This window comes from Ptychodera flava, chromosome 17 (assembly GCF_041260155.1).
Source record: "Ptychodera flava strain L36383 chromosome 17, AS_Pfla_20210202, whole genome shotgun sequence".
Lineage (NCBI taxonomy): Eukaryota > Metazoa > Hemichordata > Enteropneusta > Ptychoderidae > Ptychodera > Ptychodera flava.
Window position 1 is genome coordinate 25,939,411 of NC_091944.1, and position 19,983 is coordinate 25,959,393.

The 19,983-nt window shown below is 37.4% G+C and overlaps 1 protein-coding gene across 1 annotated transcript in view; it reads left to right on the forward strand.

The window, feature by feature from the left end:
- The window catches only part of LOC139115884 (alpha-2,8-sialyltransferase 8E-like), a 36,939-nt gene that overhangs the window by 13,512 nt on the left and 3,444 nt on the right, over positions 1-19,983 (forward strand). The window contains exons 2-4 of the mRNA XM_070678291.1: positions 1,769-2,299; positions 15,952-16,102; positions 18,641-18,753. Of these exons, the coding sequence (XP_070534392.1) occupies positions 1,800-2,299; positions 15,952-16,102; positions 18,641-18,753 (764 nt within the window). The 5' untranslated portion in view covers positions 1,769-1,799. The remainder of the gene's footprint in view (positions 1-1,768; positions 2,300-15,951; positions 16,103-18,640; positions 18,754-19,983) is intronic.

Here is a 19,983-nt window from a genome sequence, read left to right on the forward strand (position 1 = left end):
TATTTGTATGTGCATATATAAAATAAGGATTTCTCATGTGCTTTTCTTGGAAGGAAGCCTTGTTAGACCTCACTGATGGAACATATAACATGGCTGTATGTATCCATGAGCGAAAATTTCCAAAGGCTTGTAAAAGTAAAATAGGCTTATACTTTAATACACAATTTGTCTACGATTTTATTGGCATAGCCGAACAATAAGGCCAACAAAGAGCAGAAAAGAATAAGTATAAATGAATAAATATAAGTAAATGAATACGAATCAATAAATGTTGTCTTGTATTGTAGTGAAGAACATGGTTATTGTATAAGTGTTTGATTTAAAGGAATAAATAGGCGTATTTATAGGTATATTTTCTGTATGCTATTATAGCACACAGTAAAGTTACGTATGGATCTAACAGCTATTATAGAAATAACGGGCGACGCGCTGAACATTAACATTTATTTATGGGCAAGGGCGAGAGGAAAGCCAAAAATTAACCTGCGAGGCTTGCCGAGCCCGTTAATTTGGCTTTCCTCGAGCCCGCGCCCATAAATAAACGTTAATGGTCAGCTCGGAGTCTGTTATTTCCATTATTATCAGCGAACCCAAGAAAATCGTCAAAATTTGCGAAAATTTCCGGAGCGAACGACAACTGGGCCCCAGAAACTGAGCAATACGCGAGGCACTGTAAGAATTTGGCAAATCCGGAGATGTTTTCAGCAAAAAGTATCTCAACTTGACCTACAAGTGCTTCATCTTATTTTGTGATTGATTACGATTTACGTTTGAGCTGTAAACTTACGATACTTTGAGTTGTTAACCTTTTTATTCATATTAACGGGCATGTAAACAAACCATTACTGTGTATTTGTGGTCAATCACGTGATTCAGCTCGACCAACCAAAATGCGACGGGCAGGGCATGGTAATATAATTTACATTATATAGAGGTAGACCTGTGTAGAGGAAAATGGAGGGACGTCGACGGATCTTGCAATTGCAAAGTGTTTAGCTTATAATATAATAACAGTCCCTATATAGTTAACTTCGTTGATATTGATGACTTTGATGCAAAAGTCGAAAGTAAAACTTATAATACACATAATTTTATAACAATTGATTATATTATGAATGTCGTCGAACCTGTGTTATCGGATAATGAATGGATATGTTTATGATTATTTTACATATTAAACAGATAGAGCTCACTGAAGGAATATTGTAAAGACAAATGTGATTTTCGGAGTAGATAGTGCAAGAAAATCTAAGCAATATACATAATAGATGTGCTGGTAAAGTAAAAGTATACAACTGGCGTCCCTTAAACTTCGTTAATGTTGATAATTTAACTTTTGTCTTTTCATTCGGTTTGCCTCAATGGTTAAGTTTTTTACCAGTGTTTCGATACACTTTGCACAACACCTTGACACAAGTTGAACGTAAAATTTTACCTTAGGGAAATTAGTATAATTAGCGAGACAGTCTTTATCTCTTAAAATGGTACAGGTATAGCACTGTAGTATGTCTTCTCAATTGAACTTACACTTGCGTCACAGCTTATCAGACAAAAAACGCTTTTATGAAATTCGTTGTTGCTATGGAAAAGGCTGGGCAATACTTTCCTGATACAACACTGTGTACAATGCTAATTATGTTCGGCTGTCGCGTTATTTTATCTGCACCTACGTATCCTTTTATGTAATGACGTCACGCTAATGCACACGAAAAGTGATCGGCGGTCATTGCCCACAACTTATACTGTATTATTTTTTCCTCTCTTTTAGATACCGGAGAGCGGCCTATGCGACTTTGAATATGCGTTGCACCAAATCTACTCGTTCGCTGGCTTTTTTTGTACTCGTCTTCTTCGGACTTACCAATTGCATTGTTCTGATAACACTTCTAGACCATAGCAACACAAGGATTACGATAGCAAATTATGCGAAAGCGGGAAAACTTTTTGGCGGGGCCTTGCCCATTCCAGTCACTGTCAGTGGCAACCCAAAGAATATCGATAACAACACCATCATTATTCCCAAATTTATGAACTTACCTGCAGGAATTGTTGTTACAAAGAAGAGGAATTTTGTGACTGAAAGACAGAGATGGATAAACCATGATGTTCATGGCGTCATGAACTCAAACGTGAAACTGAATAATAATTTCGGCGTTCCGGTTGATAAATATGAACAGGTGACAGTAATGAATTTAGAAACAGCCAAAAATAATACTTCGCAAGCAAAGTGGCTTTTGGATATATATAACAGCATCAAACGAAATTGGACTTTCAACGCAAAGGTTGCTGAAAAGATCAGGTAACTGCCAATCAGTGTTCTTTTCGAAGTTGTTATACATGACATTAAATACAGGAGATTTGTGAGCTACGTTGACCTTAGAGTTAGGTGATTAGCAGACGGCGTGCTCTCAATAGCCATTCATCGCTCTTACAATGTCATATTTTTTCCTTCATTGCCACATGTTAATTCAACACATATTTCCCTTTAAATGACGATTAGCCGTTAGGGATTCAAAGGTCGTAAAAGTCAGTGTTTTGGTTCAAATGACTTCTATCTTTATCCATTCATAGTTAATTATTATTCATACATATATAATTAGAACAGAAGATATGTAAATGTTTGTAAACAGCCTACTTTTCAATGTTAAATGGGCGTGCTTTATTTGAAGCTTGGGAGAGGTCTCTCAAGAGGGTGTCAATGACAAGTGGGGATAACAGGTGTGAATTACCAACGTAACCTGTTGCATGACCTCTCTTCTTATTCATACATATATAATTAGAGCAGAATATATGTAAAAGTTTGTAAACAGCCTACTTTTCAATGTTTAATGGGCGTGCTTTATTTGAAGTTTGGGAGAGGTCTCTCAAGAGGGTGTCAATGACAAGTGGGGATAACAGGTGTGAATTACCAACGTAACCTGTTGCATGACCTCTCTTCTTATTCGTTGTCCAGGATCCATATTATACTTCTCAAAGCCCTGGCCAACAGTGGCATGCAATACACTAACTGACGAGCCTAGGCGTTTCCAGTCGGATCATTGCCAACACGACATAAGGTCGCCGGTTTCACACTTATTAAACACCGCTTTGCGTGCGATTGTATGCCGTATTAAACATTTCCTATTAGTAAAGGTAGAATAAGTATATTGAAAACGTAGAAAGATGTTTGTGAATCATGGCCTACGATTTTATTTCCATATACTTAATGTTTTGTTTCATTATGCACTTAACATGTTTGTGAATGTAATCCGGATTGACCAAAAAAGGTCTTGATAAGCATTTTAAGTGAAATCGTGACAATGTTTGTAATGAATGCAGGTGGTGTCATATTCTATCGCCAGAAACGTTTTCTTATCACCCAAGCACGTTGTAATTCCCAGCTGTTTTGAAATTCACAGTAACATTGCATTGCAGTTGCCCTAAACCGTGGTGATAAATGCTTTGTGAACAAATGGTGCTTTACGAACCCATAATAGTTTCTGAATGATGGTTTGATAAGTTTGCCGGGCTATCGTTTTCGCTCACGTCGTTGTTGGTTTTATGTCAGCAGTAGGTAGTTTTACACAGTATGTAGGATGCATGCTTTAAAGTACAAAATTGCTCCAATAAATTCTTTAAGTGTAGGGTGGAGTCGAATCGTCGTTTAGAAAAAAAACTTCAAGGAGTCCGATGCGTACACGCATCTCCTTGAAAACACAATAATTTTAATTAAAATCACAAAAAGCAAAGGTCACAAAGATCCAATAGCAACTGTCACGATAGCACAGCTGCACAGTATGTCACACTTAACAAAAAAGACACTCATGAGTCATACTACAATCGGTGTTCTCTCTAATCTCTAATAATGTTGATAGTCATGCATTCTGAAATATGTTTTATGTCATATGGCTTAGTACAAATTTCATGAATGAACCAGGTAAAATAACATATGTCGGCATCTGCACAGGTTTGTCTTCTCTCAGTAAAACTTACCAAACGTCATAATTTTGAGTTGGTGTAACCTTTACTCTTGCTGATGTATGATACTAAGGGTTGTGGGTGTTTGACAATCACAAACTCGATTAAAGAATTATAATTTAGTGGTTTACCACTGTCATATCATTTGTGTTGATGAACCGTTACATGCATGGTTTTTAACAAAACGTATCTGATCTCAATCTTATCCAGAATATGCAATGTTCGAGTATGGCACACTGTGGACGTTTCCCTCTGAGGAACCAACTCTTAATTTTGTAATTAAAATGTGTGTGAACTAAGGGTCAAAGTGTCAAAGGTTGTTAAGATAAAACAAGTCCTAAATTCAAGTATATACGCAAGATAAACATAGTAGTCTGATATGAAATGGACGTCAAATGTTGCCAAATGTTCCATGTGCGACAGCTTCTGACACAAATAAAAATATCGAAATATCAAAATTTTCTCTCGTTGGGATGTGCTTGGGGTCATTAAAGTTTAATCATCTTCTAGACGGGTTTTTAAGTGCTAATGACGCACAGAAGAATTTGCCTGCCTTTCCCCCTGTCATAATAAGCGAACGCTTCCTCTGTGACCCGGAAGGTACTAACTATTAGAACTTCGATTTATTTGAACGACAACAAGCTCGTGTAGGCATCCTTGCATTTCACTAAAAATCTCGAGCCACAACCCCTACATCATTCCCGAGCAGTGCGCACACAGAACATACACAAATTTTTATCCATAAAAAAATCTTTGAATTCTTGTGGCTGCAACGGAACGGGTAAACTTACTCTCAGAGTAGAACGCAACAGGTATTCGGACTCTCAAACGTTTACAGTACTCACAACTGGTGGAGGTTCCTTTTGAAGGTCATTGAGTATTTTAAGTTTTCAGCAGCTTATTTTTGAGAAAATCGAAACATTTTCCCCATTGAGTTGGCAGAGAATTTATTCGGCAGCCAGTTTGAAATTGAAGTATGGCTTAATGATTTACTTTGTTTCTTTATAGCAAAATTTTACACAATGAGCCCTTATTTTCATTGTTGATTTAGGAGAGGGAATCATTCAAGGTTTCGATACGGAAAGTTTGAGCACAAGACCACATCTTTCAATTTAGAGACGCATTCTAACTAAAATCACACTTGATTGTGTTTTGCTCTTAACAGCTGCCACGTTTTCCTAATTTTTTTTTCTTAATGCCATCTGTACCAAAAAGTCACGGTTCTGTAAGCAATATATTGCTTAATTTTAAATTATAAATTTTATGTGAATACTTCCTTTATTTTAAACTAGCGGCAATCCCTTTGAGCTTGGGTAACGCATTTTTCTTTCGACTGTGGTCGTCGAAGACCTCTCGAATACCGTGAATACATAGTGGAGGGGAGAAGCAAAACATGCCGGAAAAAGCTTTTAGTTAAAATAGTCGACTGCTTTAACCTCGAGGTCATACCAACTTCCTACGTTGCTATTTGCCTGAAATGGCCATACCTGATCGTCAGGTTTCGAAATCTGATTTTGAAGTTTATATGTAATGACCATGAAAAATAACAACAAATAATTTTGCCTTCAGTAAGGCGAGACTTTCTCTGTTAGCAGGCACCGTCCCGTGAATGGATTGCTCCCAACCGAAGAGTTAAAAGCTAACTGTTGACAAATTTTAAAGGAGAGAGAGAGAGAGAGAGAGAGAGAGAGAGAGAGAGAGAGAGAGAGAGAGAGAGAGAGAGAGAGAGAGAGAGGGGGGGGGAAGTGAGAGAGAGAGAATGAACTATCTGTGACAGAAAATGGCAGAGAGACAGACTTACTGACGGACTGAGTGCCACAAACAGACAAACAGGTCAGACTCACAAGATTCTTAGGCGTCAAAATTTCCGATTCAGTTTACAGAGCGTTTTATCCGGCAGGGTCACTATTGTAACGCTACATTATCGTTAATATTACCGCAAGTTTATGATTCATAGAGCACTGGTCAGATAAAGTTACAACCTATCATCGGGGCCATTATGTTCGAAGCATAAAAACAGCAAGTATACCTAGCTAAATCATTTGTCAACTGGCTTCGAACTCCGCCACTGTTGTGCCATTGGCCTTAAAATTGCAGACTTTTTCTACTTGAAATTTGCGAATAGCAGCAAAACCGTGAGACTTAAAGTATACAAAGTGAATATTATCAGCTATAACTAGTGTTCTACTTAAAGTATACAAAGTTAATATTATCAACTATAAATAGTGTTCTACTGACTTGGCCAGTCAGCATGTTGCATCTAAATATTGACAAAAAACTTCGTATGTTTCCGGTAAATAATTAACGATAACGATGTTCGAAACAAGTTTAAACGTGGGAAACTCATGAAAAGAGTGAAAATCCCCTGAAAGATACAGAAACCACGCCGATCGAGTGTGCTCGGTACCAGAGGAGCCAGCAGCCGCAACATTTACAGGAATATAAGATCGCCTAGCTGTGGGTCCGTAGCTGTGCTGGTTACAGCCGGGATTCCTGCCTTTTACGGGCTGGTTTTGACTTTTACGACTTTTAACCCCTCCACCACAGCTGCGAAAACTTCCATAGACAAACGTCCAAATCCAACCATAAGCACCCTTCGTTCGACGACATTTCGAAAAGTTTACATTCAAATTACAAATTGCCAACACTTATCGATAGCTTAGATATTGGGGACTCATCATGACCAGTCCGCTCAAAATTCACCAAATATCACCTTATTTCTAGCTTTACCTGACGTGACTACGCGGAGAAAGCCATTTTACTAGTGTAAAACTGTTGGTTGAAGCTTAGTGCAACACGTCACTGCAGTGACGTGATCGGTAACCAAACAACTTCTAAAACACAAACTGATGTGAGATTATGTTTGGCATCTGCGCCCTTGAACAACCACAAATTCTAGGACTGGACTTTTTATATCCCGGGTAAAGGTTTGATTTCAGTTATGTGAGACTGGTAATGTCCAGAATACGAATGGTGGTCATCAATATCAAACGATTAATCACTCAGTTTGTGTTTAAAAGTTGAGAGGTCTCCGATCACGTCACTGTAGTGACTAGACAAACTAGCATCACCAATGTTGCAAAGGTCACCGCTACCGTTACCTTCGTGATGCGCTGCACTGAGCCTCGTCTATCGCTTGTACGCCAGAAAGAGAACGGCTTTCACCATGTTATATCAGTGAAATGACTGTTACTTTGTTCTTTGTTCTTTTCAAGTGCATTTTTGCAATTTCATCTGTGGCATGAGAAGACTTGTTAATTGGTTGTGAAAATGCGTTTTTATAAGTCTGTTGATTTTCTGATAATATTTGAACTGTATAAGGTTTAACAAATTTCCCAAGAGAACATATAAATTAAAGTCATTTGATATGCTTGATCTATGAGAAATCATAACAGATTTGATTAGCAGGTATATATTAGTGGGATGCATTTTCATATTAATATTGAATTGCAGTCAGTTGTCTTGAACCTTGGTGGTAAATGCTGTGTGAACAAAATTTAAGAAAAATCTGGCGTTTTTCGAATAGTTTCTAAACAATACTTTGCTAAGTTTGCCAGGCAATCATTTTCTTTGTGTTGTTTTTATGACTGACTCAACAGAAGGTGGCTTTCGATGGGACGCAGGATGCATGTTTCGAAGGCAAACAAAGTTTGCTCAATGCAAAAGTAAGTGTAGGGTAATGCAAAATTGAAAACAAACTTCAAGGAGTACATGCGTATTTGTACCTCTATAAAACCCGACATTTTTAAATTTAAACCGACGATACAAAAAACAAAGGTCAAAGATCAAATGGAAAGTGTCCATTTATCAGGACAACTGCACATTATGTCACATTAAACCAAAACGACACTTGAGTCACACTACCGATTGTACAAAATAAATTATAGAAATGTTTGGGCGCACAATTTCCCTAGAAGGTCGGTGTTCACTCTCATCTCTAATAATGTTGATAATCATGCTTTTCTGAAAAACCTTTCATGTGGGATATATGGGTACAAATTTCATGAATGACCCAGGTAAAACAACATATGTTGGCAATCAGTTTTACGGTAGAAAAATGGCGGCTCAGGTAGTCATGCTGGGTATAGCTAGACAAAAGTTACATTTTGGTGAATTTTGAGTGGATATCTGGTCGTGGTGAATCCCTAATATTTCAGCTGATAAATGTTGGTAATTTGTAATTTGGATGGAAACTTTTCAAAGTATCGTCAAACAAACTTACGCAAATGGTGCTTGCAGGCGGATTTGGATGTTTATGGAAGTTCCCGTAGCTGTGGTGGCGGGGTTAAAAGTCGTAAAAGCCAAACCAGCCCGTAAAGGGCAGGAATCTGCGGCTGCATCCTGCACAGCTATTGACCCACTTATAGCGATTGCTTAGGTCATAGTCAGGTGATTGTACTATGTAGGTCTTGATGTACGCTCACCGTGACGTGTATTTTCATCGAATGCCATGTGAATTGTCCTTTAAATGACCCTATGATTATGAAGGCTATTTTACACGTAAACAAGAAGATCTGCTTTAACGGGTTATTTTGTTGATATTTTGCTGTTGACAGGAAAGACAGAATAGTGTGGGTTGTTCAAATATAGTATATTTCATTTACGTGTTATGACACAGCCTTTAAAACATAACCAAGATCCTTGAGAAGCATTTTAGTGACTCTGTTCACAAGTGTCTTAAAGCTGACCACTCAACACTATGTGTTCACATGTAATTGATGGGAACATTTGTGCATCGGACTTCTTTCGGTAGTTGTCTTAACATTAAATATATATATAGCATCATGAATTACAACCGCTGAAGTAGAGACTCCGCCTGTAGGATAAGATTATTATCTATCTTACCATACATAGAACACGTTTTCAAATGGTACTCTATTAATCTGAGTGGAGAGTCACTGTTATATTATTTGCTATGTATTTTGTTTTCACAATAAACTCACTGATACATCTCTTTGCAGTATGACAGTATTCCACGTGATAAGCGTTTGACATGTAATCAAAACAATTCTTTCTCACTGTAGAAACTTAATACAAACGTACTGCTCCTTTCCAATATTGTTGGCTAAAACGTACATGAACTAAGCCGCTGTATTTGAAAATTACGTTTGATATTTTCGGCTGTCACAATTTTCTTCCCTTATTGCCACACATCGATTGAGCACACAGGCAACACTCATAAATCTGTTTTCCTTCCTATGGCGAATGGCGTTCAAGGAGGTTCAAAGATCGCAAAGGTCAGTGTTGCAGATCAAATGACCTTCCTCTTAATAAATGCATATTTCCTTTTGCCTTGTGTGACATAAAGATGGTAAAAGTGTCGCACAGGAAAATAGAATGACAACAAAAGGCAAGTGGGTTTTTGTATTTGAATCTGTTTTATATGTAAAAGTACAGAGGGGTTATAGTGCTCAATTGTCAGAAAGTTGTACTGCAGAGTTCTCAATTTTCATCATTTATCATTGATATAGAGCGTGTACGGGTTGGTACAACGATTGGTATTTCCTACACTCAACGTGCTCCGTAAATGAGAACAGTGGATGTCGTATGTGGTTAAATTGTTGCAAAATCTATCAAAGGAGTACGTTTGCAATTGATGCAGTTGGCGTTATTTTCTGTTGCCAGAAACGCTTCTCTGATCACCCCAGCACGTTGTAATTCCAAGCTATTTGAAGTTGACTGTAATATTTTGCGCGCAAAACGAAAGGCTGTTTATCATCCAGCCAGAGCTCGTGTAATGTATACTGCAGAGTGTGGGGCGATTTCTGAGAGTGTTGCAGGGTCTGTGCTAACGCTTTGCAAATACAGGAGATTAGTCCCGGGCCGAGGAAATGACACCGACCTAAACGCCCTCCAGTCTACGGTCATGTTGGGCATCAAGGCAAAAGCAAAATCGCTTATGGGTATCGCCGGTCGATCGCCAAGGGTTTCGCGAAGTTCATCAAAGAATGGCATGGTCTTCCTTCCGCTACAGTTTCTGTTATTATGGTCAATTATATCTTTGCATTTTGCCTTCATGGTTCTATTTTTCGGTAACAATGCTCAGGCCTTCTCTTCGTCACATGGCTGCTGCTTTGTTAGACTTGGTTCAAGTCGGTGAATTTCTAAAAATAAAATCATTTGCAGTAGTTTCTCATGTATCTCTCCTTTTTCATAAAAAAAAACCTATTTGGAATTTGGTAGCCCAGGCCACTGGCAGGTTTTCCTGGCGACTGAACGCGTTACCTTTCAGTCTGCGCAGTCGTGGGTAAGTTTCCGCCGGATTCGCCGGATTCCGGGATAAACTCCCCTGTATAGCGTTCACACTACTCATCGCGTTCACCCTACTCACACGTTTCACATTAAAACAGAACATAAATCATCGCGTTTAATACCCCTCTCTAACATTCACAAATCACAGTCTTGAACCAAGTGTACTTCGATCGCAGCGTCACAGTACATTACCGACGTCGAAAAACGTCCCCAGGCGGCGACTTATGGGCGCTTTCCGAGGTAATCTATGACATTTGTTCTGTTGTCGTTGTGAGTTCAACCATGTCCTATGCAGGTGGGCGTGGTAATAATTAGTTCGAAAAGCAAGTAGCGCTTTTGCTTGCGGTATTGCGAGATCGAAGTTACGTTGGAGCTCCAACTCCGGTCCAGCCCTCGGAGTGGAGGCTTCGAGAACAGTTCTCACGTATTTTCTATTATGTTGGAATCGGATCAGGGGCGTTGCTGGGCTGGTGAAAACGTTGCAGTGAGAACCCCCTTTATTACTACTGTTTTCGATGTTTATCTACAAATGTTGGATACGGTCCCTTGTGGAGAGACCGTGGTTAGATCAACCCAATGTTTTGACACCTTTAACAAAACGAGCACGTGATTGGATAAAATGGCTGTTCTCGCCATTTTAATGACCCCAGGCCTTTGTACTGCTCAGTTGTTTATGTTAGATATCCTGTTGCCTATAAATAAGTCCTTAACTACAAAACTCTAACCCTATAACCTCACTTTTACACAGTAGCTCGATCCTAAGGGAGCCGTCATTATTTACGGCGTGGGAGTGTGTAAAATGTGATAAATTGATGTGTGCAATGGCGCAGTCTGTTGCAATATGACAGCTGTTTTTGATTTGCAATTTTAATAAGTAAAACTGTTTGAACACATACCCAAAGAGAGGAGTGTCCCCCCTCTGACATCGAAAAATTGAGAAATTGATGTGTGAAATGTTGCAGAAGGTGTTTCGATTTATTTTGCACCAAAATTGAGTAATGTTAAGCCCCTTCTTTCTCTCCACATTTCGAGAAACCTCCCCTTGTAGTTTTCAATTTTTGAGTGACCCCCTCACATTCCTAGGACACTCCTTGGACCAAGTCTAAGTGCAGTGGTACCTCTGGACATTGCTAACCGCAAGAAATCTGAGTGCTTGCGGTTTCTTGCGTCATTTTTTTCAAGTACGGAGGGTTAACGATCGAACGTAAGGGCAAACTTTTGACTTTAGGTGTCATCAGTTTGATAGCGGAGATGTAATACTGCAAATTTATGCATAGATGCCTCTCCAGACTGCGTTAGCGACATCTGACCAAGTCTAGACCTGTGTGGGGAAATGCAGCCATGTTTATTTATAGTCTGGGAGATTTCAAGAGGATGCTATGTCAACTACGTAGGGGTTGCAAATATGCCGAGCCTGTCACTGTGCCAATATAGTCATTGTGTATCTTAAACCTAAAACACACCCAATTTTTTGAAATTCAGTAAAAATTTTACAACACTCGATTGCCTATCCCCAATGTTGCAGCTGTTTTGGACAGAATCTAATCTGTCGGTACTGAGAGGAGTCATCTGAAATCAGTATTATTAACATGTCATGCATACACAGTAGGCATGCAGAGCTGTAGAAGAACTTTTTTTATTGAAATAATTGATTGGAGAGAAAGGTCAGTCTGAAGGTCGTGTTAAACAGTATAGTGCTTAACTATAGCCCAGAAGCTCATTGTCGCAACAAAGAGCATTTAGATATCTAGATATTTTTATTCAAACAAAATTATTGTCTTTAATCTATCACAGGGTCCACATGAAGCTTTTTTAATTTATGTTGTCTTTTAGGACTGTCTCTTTATATTCGGCATGCGCTTCGCAGCCCATAGTTTAACATTCAAACATTTCGTCGCCTGTGTCACGTCCGTTTTCACATGACCATATACCCATTGACTTCCGTTACTCGATCTCGGGCTCTCAATGTCCGTTCAATCGACACTTGTTTTTTGATTATGCTGTCAGTATCCTCCCGCCCAGCGGCATATACTGCATTGCGCTCATTCAAACCTTTGTCTTTCCCTACCTACGGCGGGCATAATTGAAATCCATATACTAATGCATAGTTCTGAATTGTTTACAAAACTACGGAAACTGCTGTATATTTATAGGATATTGCATCGTCTTGTGCCGAATGCCAATGTTTCGAATAAAATGGTACTTACAGGAAAAGTCAGTCTGAACCATGTATCTTGTTTGCCTATTATCACACATAAAAGAGCAAATATCCGCTGCTGCCAGCACCGTGCAATTAAGCAACAGTCACATACTGTTAGCATACAGGTTGGGTTCTAAGTGAAGGCAACCATCTCGTACACAACGTACATATTTTCCACAGAGTTTTAACCGAACGAGAGTAATATGACAAATCTTTACATATCTTTGGATTACCGACGCTGCTAACAAGTCAGAAAACGTTATTAAACACAAAGCCACTATTGTTTCTTTTTCATCACAATTTTCAAACCAACACTGTTTATGTCATAATTCCTGATTGTTGGATACTTGTGATATCGAGAAATTTCGAGTCCAAGCACCTGCGTGACAGAGTTTCGACTCATATTTGGGCTTCCCCGCAATGGTGTGATGGCAAGTGGGGGCGTACCTCAAATAAAGGGATTTAGCATCAAGTTTATCACGACTGAATGACACTTAAGTGATGCTTTATATCACTTTACCTTTACGTATCTCTTTAAGCTATGTCTTGGTAACATGACTATGGGATCCATTTTTTGAGGGAGTTTATGAGTTTATCACCTCGCATATGTGCCATTCCACTATCTTGCGAAGAAGTCAGAAAACAATTGAATCTGCGCCTGTATCAATGCTTATTCATTTTTAGCTCACGTGTGTAAACACGTGGGCTATTGTCATAGCGATGTCTGTCTGTCTGTCTGTCCGTGTGTGTGTGTGTGTGTGTGTTAGTGTGTGTGTGTGGTGTGTGTCTGTCTGTCTGTCTGTTTACACGCTAACTCAAAAACGCCTGAATGGATTCATATCAGATTTGGTAGAGAGGTACCATATGCTACTTGCAAGAACTGATTAGATTTTGGTTAGTGTGGCTTGCATATTAATGAAGTTATGCAATATTGTTTTTTTCCGTACAATGGTTTCCCTATGGAGACGGTAAGACAATGTAGACATATATCAAGAAATACTGCACAAAATTTCATGAAACTTTTCACAGATGACAATCTCAGAACATTATGATGATGCTGTGAGTGTCATGTCAATTACCTTCTCATTTGCATATTTAATGAACTTTTGTTATTAGTGAGATAACTCTGAAATTACTGCACCAAACTTGATGATACTTGCAACAAATATTGATCTGATATATATCTAATTATACTTAGAAGCATTGGGCAGTGTCAAGTTAATAAATAGGTCATTTGCATATTTTATGAAGTTTTGTAATTAGTCATATAACTCCGATATAACTTCACCAAATGTGATGAAATCTGCTGCAGATACTGATCCGACAGATATCTAATAGTGGTGTAGAGCATTTACTTGTGTGAAGTTAATTAAGGGTTTATTTGCATATTTAATGAACTTTGTAATTAATGATATTACTCCAAAATTACAGCGTTAAATTTGATGAAACTTGCTACAGATGTTGATCTGATAAATATCCAATTGTATTGAGAAGCACTGAACAGTGTCAAGTTAATAATTAGCTCATTTGCATATTTCATGAAGTTTTATAATTAGTCATATAACTCCGAAATAACTGCATCAAATGTGATGAAAACTGCTGCATATACTGATCTGACAGATATCTAACTGTGTTGTAAAGCATTTAGTAGTGTAAAGTTAATGAAGGGTTCATTTGCATATTTAATAAACCTTGTAATTAGGTATATAGCTCTGAAATTACGGCACCAAATTTTGTTAAACGTGCTACAGATATTGATTAGATAAATATTTAATTTTGCTATGAATCATTGAACAGTGTCAAGTTAATATAGGGATTATTTGCATATTTAATGAACTTCGTAATTAGTGACACTACTCTAAAATTACTGCATTGAATTAAATAAAACGTGCTACAAATGTTGATCTGATGGATATCTAATTGTCCCATGAAGCATTGAGCAGTGTCAAGTTAATTAACAGCTCATTTGCATATTAAATAAAGTTTTGTAATTAGTGATTAAAATCTGAGAGTACTGTGCGATGTTGAAAAAACCTGCTTCATTTAGTGATAACATATATCTTATTGTTCTGTGAAGCGTACTACTATTAATGAACCTGTTGTAAAACACGTGAGCATATTCAGTTCATATCTGGTTCTGTTATATTTTCTTGGGAAAGCAGAACGTATGAAAAGTTGCAGTACCCGTCACTTCATTTTGACAATAATGGTAGTCCATCAACATTTCAAACTTACAGCGCTTGTGTGTTTTGTGTTTATTAAAAAACAACGAAAAGGTTTGTCAATTTTTTCTGTTGTGGGTAATCTTAGAGAGGCTGTTAAGGATATAAAATGGCACCAAACTTTGAAAGAAGTATTCTGCGTCCTAACTGTATATAAAACCAAGAAAATAGTCGTGACACATTACAGTTATCTCTTCAAATAATAAAACCTTACTCACACGGGTGTCACATTCCAAATACATGCACAACTGACCTAAGGAGGGCGCACAACATCAGTATGAATAAAAAGGCTTAAGCACATATGTCGGTCGTCGATCATGGCGCAATCATACATACATACATACATACATACATACATACATACATACATACATACACACACACATACATACATACATACATACATACATACATACATACATACATACATACATACATACATACATACATACATACATACATACATACATACATACATACATACATACATACATACATACATACATACATACATACATACATACATACATACATACATACATACATACATACATACATACATACATACATACATACATACATACATACATACATACATACATACATACATACGCGTGCGTGCATGCGTGCATATATATGCATGCACACAGACATACGAAGGAGTGGGTCATAGTGGGACATAGCACGAATGACACTCATGCTTACGTTCCAAGAAGGTATTGCTTAAATTGGACACGAAACCATTACGTGCACCAATGTCAAGAATATAATAAGCAGCGGTTCTCCTTAATTATCTTGACCGTTGTGATGCAACAGGATTTTTCGCGGCGGGTGACCGTTTTAAGCGTGTTTTCACCGAGATTTGCCATGTCAGGTAAAGTGAGAGCGACATCACACTGTTTCGCAAGACCCTCACTACGTTTGTGTCATTTAAATAGTCCCTACATTTATTTCAAATTACAAGCATTACGCAAATCTATCAAAGGTACTAATTGAACTTTGAATGTGTAAGAATCTGAAATGCTCGTCACTGAAAACCATTCAAACATTAATATTGGCAACTTTGTAGGCAAAAGGTCATTTCGTTTGCTTATTTTTCATGTTGGAAGTGTAGCTAGGATAAACTAAAATATTAATAAGTACCCCGTGCTTATCTTGACATCAAAAGCAGTCTTATCTCGTCAAAGGTATACCGTAATACACACATACCTTTATTTAGTACATATTTATATAAAATATATAAATATTGGGGATTCTCCTTTTTACATTTTTCTTGCTTGAATAAAACCATAAATAATTAAATAATTCATTCTCTTACAGATTCGAGCTGGATAAATACTGCAAACCGTCCCAACAATTTGTACTTACACAGAAAATCGTAAATTTGAATATCAATGGTACATTGACATATGAGGGCAAAAAGAAATGGCGGACAAATGTGACATTAGAAGAGTTTAGCAGATTGCCGAAGGTAAGACAACTTCATAGATACTTGACCCTTCCAATAATAATACTATGTGCATAAAATTATTAAAAAATGCGGAGAGTTGTAGACGTTGTGCTATAGAAGTCATTGTTAACGTTCTGTAAAGATTTGGCATTGCTTTACGTACATCAAGTAGTCCGACTGTCACAACAGAATCGTATTTGTAACAAAAGATCATAGATGCCCAATCTCACAATACGATTAAGATAGTACTCACCTCTAAATTGGAGGACATCAACTTTTGCTTCAACTTTGCTTTTGCTTTTGCTGCTTATACGTTCTAGGAAAACAAATATCCACAATTACCCATAGTTGATATCCAAAATGGCCGCCATCTACGGAGAGCCAAATGTTTCAAAAATATTTATCGTTAGAGTATAAACTGTCAAAACAAATCCTTAAAAGCGTATAAATAGTACAGTGAAAGCTATTTGCCCTGATGACCTTTTTTATTTCTGTAATTTTTCATAAAAAAGCTTTCATCTTAAAATATGAAAGTATTATTAAACGTAAGTACAGATTGAATGATAAAGATTGCTGCAATACAACCCATAACAGCTTTTCCCAACACGGATTTAGTGATGAGTATGGCCGTCGGACTTGCCCTAGTCGGCCATACCTATACATCTATTGAAATTCATGAATTGACTTTCTTGTTTACTAACACGATTATATGGATTGGAAATCTATGGAATGGGTATAGCATCCGATTGGCAACCCCCACACATGGGCAGTGAACTCGTTGTCAGACAGAAGACAAATTTGCTTGTTTCACAAATTTCCCTACAAATACAATACTAACGTTCACCAAACAGGTAAAACTAAGCAAACCTAGCAAAGCTGTTTGTCAGGACATTCGAAACACAGTGAGCATGTAATGGCAAAGGTATTCCAGAATGCTTGCCGTGTATAGCATGGAGGTACTACCTCCACTCCTTGCTCCATGATCGTAGCGAGCGACTATCCATGGAGGTATAAGAGATCTATTTTACCTGCACGGATAAACGTAAGGGTGACTGAAAAAATAAAACCACGGATATTACCACTAGAATCAACTGACGCGTGATGGTCAGCTATAAGCCCTACGGCCGGTATGAATCATGTGTGCCCGGCTATGTCTACGTCGTGGTCGTGTTTTAGCAGAGAGGAATAGAGTGTGTTGACGCCGATGCCCTTCCTTTATTCTAAATGTCGACTTCGGCCCTGACAAAATTTGCAGCCACCTAAATCTGTGTACGGTGACTTGTGTCCGTCCACTCCGTTGTGGTAGAGGCTAATGTAGCATGAACAGAACAAGTACGAAATTGACATTGAAGAAATCGGCAGCGTTTTAAGAACGTCAACGTTTTTAGTGTCCGACGCAACTACAAACATGCACCATTATGATGCAACCGTGTTCTATCTGGACCGGCACAGATCGTTGCTCACAAACGATATGACAATCCCCATCGCAGAACTGTTTATCTCCATTCAGTTCTATTGTATTGGGCTACGATATAGGTGCAGTTACAGAGAAAGAGCGGATGCTTGTTCATGGTTTCATATGATAGTTGGTGTGTGATCTGTCAGTCAGTATCTTCAAAACTATATGGAGTAATCGCCTGTACCTCCATGTTTTCTATTAATGTCCTCTTCCGTCTACAAGAATGACTAACAAGTATACTATCTATAACATTTAACTTCCATATATTAATTAGATATTAATTCATTTTTAATTTCTCTTTCTTTGACTCCATTTAGCCTTATTTTAATCGAGAAAGACAGTTTTATTGCACGGTATCTTTATCTGTACTTATATCTTTAACACTACCTCGATATTTTATGATAAATGCTACCTTCATTAAAAGTCACCACTGGGCAAATGCTTGATATACGTTAAGTATATTTACGTATATTGACGTATATGGAAAACAATATTAATTGCATACGTAACGCATATCTTTGTACATGTAACATTCCATTACGTTGATATGCGTAACGTATATCTTTGCAGATCATGAGTATACGTAATGCAGATCTTTGCACACCAAGTGTACACATTCACTGTAGTTTTGCATTTTATTAGTATGCGTACGTGTATACTTAACATATTTGACATATGTACGGAATCAGTATATATGTATATATTGTTGCATATATCAATCATTTTGCCCGGTGCACATACATATAGATAAAAAGTAATCATATTGACAAAATAACTTTCTTTTTTATTATTTCTACTGTTTAGAAAGAAAAAATAACAGTTTATATTTTATATCCTAACGTTTAATATTTTTGAATCATTTTGCGCGCCTTACGTCATACCTGTTATAACTTTACGAGAAAAATATAGATTTTAGATTTATAAAAAAGTAAGCCTCTGTAAACTTAAGATACTGAATACTGACTGGAGCAAGTCTGAGTAACCCCTGCCGACAAAGAGACAGATATCTGCAGCTATGACACTGCCATCAGTCATGTGAAATCCTGACAGGTGAATTTAGAAAAAGACAGGTTTCACTTCTATATGTTTATCTTCTTCAGGAAATGCCATTTAAGAAACAAATGTTCAGAAAGTGTGGCGTTGTTGGGAACAGTGGCATTTTATTGGGAAGCAAATGTGGCAAGTTCATCGATGAAGCAGACTTTGTCATCAGGTAAATTTAAATGTGTTTTGATAACATCATCCATAATCAAGTGGATTTGATCTTGCTTTAACCAAGTTTTTTGTGCTCACGAATGTCTTAGAGCTATTAAGGATGCTCTTGAAATGATACTTGGTCTGATGGTTAAGGATTTCATGGTTCACATTGTGTCGGCAACTCTGTCACAATCGTAGGAGAGTTTCGACCCTTAAATGTTGCTCGTAAACTGTAATTTCATATCCAGCTTCGTATAGTGTTCCACTTGTTGTCATTCCAACTGCTAAGCCTACAGCATGACGTTTCGATCATTTCTGGAAAATAATCAGTTAGTTTAGGAGAAGAGAGATTTTAGAGCGAAGCAATATCTCCAAAAAAGAAAGTATCCAATGCAATTATTAAGCTTGACCCCACAATTATATACATTTTACATGCGGAACAGTTCTTTTAAAAAATCAAAGGCAAGAATAGTTGGATAGATGGTGACCTGAACATTATTCATTAAACTATTAAACGGAATATAAGCAATGATAAAGTTCAAATGAATATGTTGTCCTACTTTTTATTTAATCTGTATTTCAGAACACAGCAAATGTGAACATGTTTTCCTTTTACCTTTATTTCGGTATTTTATGACATCTGCAGCACAGAACAATGACTTCAACATGCTCAACTTGAAACACTGGGTGTCAAAATAACAGCCATCTAAATATGTTTAAATGCTAAATTTAAACTTATAGTATCATTATAAGAAATAGATCAATGTAGGTAATTTATGTATCATGTAAACAGTCAACCGGGACAATTGCAATATTAACTTTTCCAGGGTTGATTGGGATAGTGTATGAAATATTTTAACAATTTTTGGCAATGGAAAGTAACATTAAGACGATCTGGCATGCCATCTTCACAGTAGCAACCTCAAGTTTGTGCCCTGTAAAAAAATTAAACTGAGCTTACACTTCAACCGTAATGAATGATTGTTAACTATGAGGTAAGGAAGATATATACCATCATCATTGAAACATTCTCTCAATCAGTCTTTGCAAGTTAATCATGGAAACCCCATAGACTTTGTAGTGGCATACGACCATTGTTGACCTTACGCTGTGTATAGCTTGTAAATTCATAATTTTCTAGTTAGCGCACCAGATTAGCCTCGCTATAGGAAAAGATTATCCTATACAGGAACAATAATGAGTACACATTTAGAGTTTTACAGTTTTACACTAAAGGAATGAGAGT